Source organism: Priapulus caudatus, unplaced genomic scaffold (genome assembly GCF_000485595.1).
Source record: "Priapulus caudatus unplaced genomic scaffold, Priapulus_caudatus-5.0.1 Scaffold1617, whole genome shotgun sequence".
Taxonomy (NCBI): domain Eukaryota; kingdom Metazoa; phylum Priapulida; class Priapulimorpha; order Priapulimorphida; family Priapulidae; genus Priapulus; species Priapulus caudatus.
In genome coordinates, this window is record NW_014578678.1 from 39186 (window position 1) to 47107 (window position 7922).

The following is a 7922-nucleotide window of genomic DNA, read 5'->3' on the forward strand; positions in this document are numbered from 1 at the left end:
TTCTGCATTACTCATACGTATTGTACTGTACCGGTACAGCACTTGGTCTCTTGAAAACTTGAGTTTTAGTACTGGCTAGTCCGAAACGTGTCCGGTCCCAAGGGTTTCGGATAATAGCTTGTGTACTGTATATATATATATATTTATATAATATATATTTTGTCTATATATATATGTATATATATATATAAATTAGAAGTAAAAACTCACGGACACCCGTGCAGATGTATACTTTTTACTGCATTATGTATGTACTGATAAGTAACTAGTGGGGACCCGGCATTGCATAATTGAATAGAACGTAACGTAAGGAAACTTAACTTAATGTACAGTGAGCAAAACATTTGAGGGCTATCATGAATTATAAACGCCATTCTTAATTTCTTACGTACATTAATTGTGAGGGTGTGGAAGGAAAATGAGAAGAGATTATGGAGAATATGGGAATATCCTATGCTGAAGAAAATTTTATGCCCTAGGCTCTAGGTGAAATGCTACTTCAATGAATACAGTAGTAGTGCAATGATTAAAACATATATAGTACAAAATATCATATAACCCTAATATCGGAATTCTATAAAGAGGTTCACTACCTTATCTGAAACTCCTTTTTCTGGAGCTATTATTAGAAAGGCTTTCCGTCAGGAGGCACATGACAGCGGGGTGAATAACGGCGGGGGGACAAAGACAGGTCTGTCATTGTATAACCTTAAGATTATCGATCTACATTACATTCTTTTCATACTATTGTTGACGTGGTGTGTGAGACCCCCGCGCTGGTGGTGCTGTCGTAGTCTGTGTCTGTGATGTGTTTGTGGTGGATTTTTCCATCGGTGCGTGAGACCCCCGCGCTGGTGGTGCTGTCGTAGTGCGTGTCTGTGATGTGTTTGTGGTGGATTTCTCCATCGGTGCGTGAGACCCCCGCGCTGGTGGTGCTGTCGTAGTGCGTGTCTGTGATGTGTTTGTGGTGGATTTTTCCATCGGTGCGTGAGACCCTCGCGCTTGGTGCTGTCGTAGTGCGTGTCTGTGTTGTGTTTGTGCTGGATTTTTGGGACCATGCTACAGCTCGTATATCGTTTATCGGTGTTCGCGTAATGCTAGGAAGATCGTCGACCACAATCTTGTTAGCGTTTGTTGAGAATGCTTCTCGTTGTCCATTAGGCTCTGCGTTACGTTGGCGTGGACCCGAGCGAGGAGCAGCGAGAGGAGCTGAGAGCTCGACTGTGTGTCGATGACAAAGGCTGTGTCAAATACGGAGGTAACAACGCCGAGCATTGCAGCAAGCATCTAGGGGGCATTGTCCGATCGATAGTAAAGTTGGGTGGAAACTCGAGTGCTGTGATAAATCTTTGAATTAATATGAGGGTACAGGTTGACCATGGAAATTCTGGCAATCTTCCAGTATTACCTGACCATCAGTGCGTGGTCTTCATACGGTAGCCTCTGATGCTTGCCTAAACACTTCCTAACCATCAGCTGTACATCTCCCACTAAGTCTAAAATGCCCTTGGATGCTAGACAACAATACAGTAATTCGTGCGTACCACCACCAATGGCGGCTTGGTAACCTGCGGTTGGTGTGTGTGCTGAATTGAAATTTCACCTCCTTGAAACTGTCCAGACCATCAGGGGAACCCAATCATCGATTGCCGAAATTTCGATGGCCGACATATTACTACTTACTAGTCACGATAAAACTATTGTTTTTTGATGGCAGCTTTGAACAACTGTTAGAACTAGGGCTAATCATAGGCCTAAATTGTGGTTCCAACGAAGGTCACTCAGTGGTTTTTCTAAGCATCGATGATTAATTGACCTCCGCATCATTTCAGAATTTGTCGCGATGGTTAAAGAACTCTTCGAGAAGGATTTCAACCTAAGTGCGTTGAACTTTTCCTCTCTGCTCAGTGAGTCAACGTTCTGCACGACAGCACAGGATGCTGGTCATCTAGCCGCATCATCATCTCAGGTACCACTCACATGAGTAAATGCCCAAAGCCATATTATATCCAATCTTAATCCAGCCATCTGGCCATTGCAAATTAAAACCGTCCAGCAGTTTTCGGTGCGGTGAACGATGTAGATCTCGCCGTGGCATTGTTGCATTTCTATGTGGCTTATAATGCGTTCAATCCTAATTTTATTGACCTTTGCATGTTTTTCTCTATCCGAGGAGCGCATCGCAGTCTCTGAGGTCACGCAAGGCTGAACCTGCAATTGGTTTACTATCGTGAATTACACGGTGTACGGATGAAGAAAGTGTTTTAAATTTCGTGGTCGTGGAGTGCGTAATAACGCGCTCGAGCGACCGTCTGTCACGGCCCAGCGCTCGTTCTGCACGTGCGGGCCGCCAGCGCTCCGCGACGCGTCTCACGTCCCCGCGTCTCGTATCCTGCGTGCGGTTGCCGGCCGCGCTCACGGCGACGCGTCTCTCGCCCGCGTCTCGTGCGCGGTGGCCGCCAGCCTCCAGCGACGCGCTCACCGTCCGCGCTCGTTCTGCGGCGGCGCGCCGCGCCTGCCAAGCGAGCGTCTTCACGCCCCGCGTTCTCGTGCCGCGCGTGGGCGCGCGTCTCCCGCGACGCGTCTTCACGTCCCGTCTCGTGCCGCAGCGTAGGGCCGCCGTCGCCTCGGCGATCGCGTCTCCGCCCGTGCGTCTCGTTCTGCCGCGGCGGGCCGCGCGCGCGCTCCGCGCGACCTCGTTCTCAACGTCCCGAGGCGTCTCGTATCTGCGCGCGCGGGGGCCGCCACCGACTCGCCGACCGGTCTCACGTCCCGCTCTCGTTCCTGGCAGCGGGCCGCCTACCTCGCGACGCGTCTCACGTCCCCGCCTCTCTCTGCGTGCTGGGCCCGGCGCTCGCGAAGCTCCTGCACGTCCCGCGTCTCCGTTCGCGCGCGTCGGGCCACCACGCTCGCGGAAGCCGTCTCATCTGTCCCGCGTCTCGTTCTGGGCGGGCCCCACGCTCGCGAAGCGCTCAACGTCCGCGCTTATCGTTCTGCTGCGGCGCTCGCGCTTGCGAACACGTCTCCGCCCTGCGTCCGTCGCCTCGCGCGGGCGCCACCGGCAGGACGTGGGGCGTCTCACGTCCCAGCGTCTTGTCTGCGGCAGGTCGAGACGCAGTATACGTCGCAGGGATACGTGAGCTCGCTGCATAACCACGAGAGGGCGCCTGCGCGACATCGCACGCTGAGGAAGGCCTGGTGGAGGCGCGGACACGTGCGTGCCGTGCTAGCCGCGCCAGGAGCTGCTCTGTGTCGATCTGTTAGTGCTGTCTGCCATGTCTGCAGCTGTACATGATTAGTCACGTTATAAGATTATAAGAAACAAATCGAGAAACACGAGTAAACGTGCCTCAGTGCTGTTGTCTCTGATGGTTTGTGGCTAACTTGTATATGACATATCACTAATGTTGATATCGTTATCAATATTGTTACACTATTGAGCTAATACATCATATTATATGAAATGCATATGTATCTGTAAGAAATATTATATGTATCAAACATATAAAAAGAGTCGGTGGATTAGAAACAATATCACATGGCAGGCAAAGTACAATATACTGCGTTTGGGTTGCCCAGGTTCACATGACACACACGAACGTTGCATATGGTAACTGCATTAGTGCATGTAACAGTAAGCAATATACAGGCCAACATTACCAGGGGCATTTGTAAGCGTAACCTATAGTGTGTTGCGCTGCTGCAAGCATCACAGGAGGCGATAGCAGAGACGCGAAGCCGCTGCGTGCACGAGTGACGGATGTCCGAGGCTGCTGCCAGACAGTCCCGCACGTCGAGACCGACTACGATCAATACGTCTCCATTCTGGAGAGCGAGCTGCCAAGCTGGCAAGCCCGATCAAATCGCAGCAGGTACCACACGTCACGCACTACGATCTCTGTCAATACGTAGTAAAATCTAAGACATAACCGACTTGTGAACTTTGATTTACTGATGTTAGCAACTGCACGGTTCTGCACGGGAAATCATAGATATACCTTATACCCTACGTGAGCTCGCACATAGCGTAAAATATCACTTCACACTGAATTTTCAAAAAATCCAACGTTGAGCACATTTTCTGGCTCAATAAAAGAACATTTCGTGATGTTTGCATACTGAAATTGCCACATAGGTGTATATGGGCTTTTTGTACTAAGTTTATCGCACTTTAACCGCGAAAAACTTGTCAATGATTAACATCTGTTACCGCATGTTCATCCTCTACGGTTTCGTCTTGGTGCGATCATTTCCCGTGGATGCGTTCGTTATCGTTTGCGTTGGCGTGCTTGCAAGCCAGGACAAAGAGACCAGCCGTTACGATGCGCCCATCCCGTACCGAAGCTGTCCGACATCCTAGCCCTTCTGTTAAAGGCAAGAAAAGAAAGAAAGCAAGAGCAACTACGCCGCTTGGCCCTACAATATACTACTGCAGTGTGTACGAGTTGCAAATAAGTGCTCAGGCAGTCTAGGGGGACAAACGGGACGCGGCGGTATGTATCACAGTAATGGCACCTGTTACCTGTTATTCAACTTGTGCTAAAACATTTATTTACCATAAATATAAAATCTACTGCAATGGTAGCAATTGTTTATTGTTGTTTGTTTTTCTTTTTTTTCTTGTGAAAACGCTACTTTAACGGGGAAGTAGATGAATGAAATATATATTGTGGGTTGCGAAAATTGCGATCCTTGATGTGTTCATCCGTCACTAGCCGAAGCCACGGTAATGCAGGATGAAAAGGACGAGGTGATGGTCTCAAGCAAGCTTGGCGAGAAAGAAAGCGTGATCTTCTCATCGCATGGAGCCAAAGATACGCCTCACACAGATCCGAAGCCAGCCTGAAGGATGAAGTACAAACTACATTACACCACTGTCCAGCACATACGCTAAGATTTTATCGCCAGACTTACGGTAAGACCTACGTTTTAATATAAATCCAGCATTGCATCAGTGAAACGAAATAACTACACTATCAGTAAAGCTATTAAACCTAAATCTACGTCTATACTTATAATTTTACTGTAATTCTCGCTACATATATCAATGCATGCCAATTATGCAGAAGCGTAGCAGTATTAAGCAACTCTTCTAATACTCTAGTCCTAATCAATTCTATCATGTCTGTCTTCAGCACTGCCGCTTGGTTTCCGACAAGCCCATCCCTTGAATTCGGTCCACGCAAGAAGAAAGCAGACGACACTCAATGCGTCTGTGACCCGGCTTAGATGTAGCCTGTCCGCCGTCCTACGACTACAGGCTCATTGCTGCACGTCTGGATGAGTGTTAGGAGAGAGGATGCTTGCTATCTAATGACGCATCATCTGTATATGCAAAAACAGAAAAAGTCCATGGAATCGGGAATCGCGTATACTCGTTGGAGTGGTTCCCCATAAATGAAGTGAAATAGTTCACATATTGTCTCCTTGAAAAGTGAACAAGGCTACATTTCCTATTATATGCCCTTCATTTTGAAACGTGTCAAAGGTACTAGCCGAAAATACAGTTTTTACTGCCTATTCTGCTTCAACAGTTAAGTCATGCCAATTATAAAAGACAGTGAAATAATGTGTTTATAAATGTCTTACCACATCGCTTGGTAAAATGTGGCATAAAATCCAGCGTGTCCGAAAATCTTCAAGCTATCATTGCTACTATTGCAAGCCCATAACCATTGCAATATTTCTGCTGTTAGTCAGATCGGTGTCAATTTGCACTGAATAATATTTTTCTATGCCCCCGAGTGTCTTTGTGAAAGACTCCAGAAAGACAGAACGATCATAACACATGGTCTATGATAGCAGTCCGCTTGGTAGTTCCATTGAACTTATGCTACAAAGTAATTTCAAACGAAGTTCTTTTTAATTATGCCAGGTGAATGCCCTGCTCATCTTTTGCTGTAAAATGTATTATCTGGTTCATTCTTTATATTATGAAAGATCCAATCTGATAAATTTTTTACTTATACCATATTTATATATAGTGACGTATATTGAATTTATATATACGCATGATACTATTTCTTCACATATACTTTTAGAAATCATGTCTGTGCTTGTTAGGAAACTGTCGTTGTTTTCTCCAGCAATCGTGTAAGTATAGTTATATGAACTAGATATATTACCGCTAGTTTACCTTTTAAATTTGTGGCTTGTGTTATTATATAGACCTAGCAGTCCCTTTTTCATCAGATTTCTATTTTCTGAATAATTTGTAATCCACTATTTCTTATTTCTGTCAGCAATTTGATTTGTGCAATGTATTAGGATATAAATCTTAACCTGGTTAATTTACGGTGCCGGTTATTTATACAATGCTCTCTCTGTCATGGAAATTATTATACGTACAGTATAAACTCATGCAGTCACACACCCATCCAAAAAAATGTACGCCTCATTTGGAAAATTCCCCCCCCTTCTATTATCCTGTGCATATTTTTATGTACTTTACTTGATTTTAATTCCATTTGTGACAATAATGCTGGTAATTTTGTATGTTGGACTTTTTCATTTTTTAGCTCATTGACATATCGATCAGCTTTGTAGAATCGCATAGCGTGCGTCCGTCTGTGCGTCATCACAGTCTTGGCACAAATCTAAAAACGGCTCGAACGTAACGGATTCGAAGGCGGACGTGGGGGCATAAATCCGAAACGGTTGGGAATATCGAAGCTGGGGGGTCAAAGATCAAAGGTCAAAGAGGTGAAAAGAAGTGGAAATTCCTCCTTAACCTAAGGTAATAGAGGAATGCAGAATGCGGCAACAAATCTAAAACGGCGCAACTGAGGCTGCGGGAAGCGTTGTATAGCTAGTGTAGCGAAAAGCCATCACTAGTGCGAAATTGGAGGACACGAGGTCAAAAGGTCATGGGGCACAGGGCAGATTTAGACATTTTTCTGAGCCGACTGGTCTGACGGAGCGATTGAAAAACTTTTTTGTATTGCAGCGGTGACCTACCATTATCACCCTTATATTGAAAGGGCGCATGAAATGTGCTTCCAACCTGACGTGAGAAGAGTAAGTGTCTATACCTTTTGAACCTTCAACAGGAGGTAAACATGGATTTGTTTGACTGCAACAAAGGAATGAACTCTTTTTTATAGAGTCCCCCCCACAGACACTATCACCTAACTAGCCCGCCGCATCGACGCATATCCATAATACCATGATTAATATAGCGAATCATAAAGTTACACAGCTGTACTTATTATGTACTACTATAGGATATACAGCAAAGCCTATCATAGATTTTAGATCTGTAGAGTATCTCTAAATATATCTCTGAGCGCGAACTCAGTCGGTGGGGGGGTCGCAGGATTCGGTTGCCAGTGAGTTTATCAGAAGAATACTGGCTATCAGTAACTTCAGTTTAGCGCTTGTCGCTCTCGGCACTTTTGTTATTGTCGCGTTAGTAAACCCTTTTTTAACCGAAAACTTGGTTCTTCACAATAGGCATAGGTTAATGTTATCAAAATCTCTACAACGATGTTAATTTCCCGCCCGTAATAGTAGGTGACAGACAATAATTATCTAATCCAATCCTTTACAACTCGCGCGCTCTAAGAGAGAAGAGATATGGTGAGCGCAGACCAGGGTACTAGGTAACGAAATGAGAGGCGAGCAGAGAGAAGGAAAAAATCTGGGAGAGAATGGAAGAGGAGAGGAAAGGGTGGGCGTGCAAAGGTGGCGAACATGGGATAGTAGAGGGACAGCGAGAGAGACTAATAATGACGAGGGAAAGGTATAGGGATGGACAGAGAGGGGGAGGTAGAGATTCTACATCATAGGTATTCCATGTTGCTTTTGGGTAAGGTGCTGGTGTGACAGTTCTGAAGATTTTAGTTTCATCATGCGTGCGTAGTGTGTCTGTGTCTTGTGTCTGTGCTGGTCTGAGGCGCGCGCGTGATTGTGTGTGCGCGGCG

The 7922-nt window shown here is 45.9% G+C and overlaps 1 protein-coding gene across 1 annotated transcript in view; it reads left to right on the forward strand.

The window, feature by feature from the left end:
• Positions 1 to 7922, forward strand: part of LOC106817168 (syntaxin-binding protein 4-like) — an 18372-nt gene that overhangs the window by 4469 nt on the left and 5981 nt on the right. Inside the window, exons 2-3 of the mRNA XM_014821821.1 lie at positions 1162 to 1258; positions 1833 to 1969. Of these exons, the coding sequence (XP_014677307.1) occupies positions 1844 to 1969 (126 nt within the window). The 5' untranslated portion in view covers positions 1162 to 1258; positions 1833 to 1843. The remainder of the gene's footprint in view (positions 1 to 1161; positions 1259 to 1832; positions 1970 to 7922) is intronic.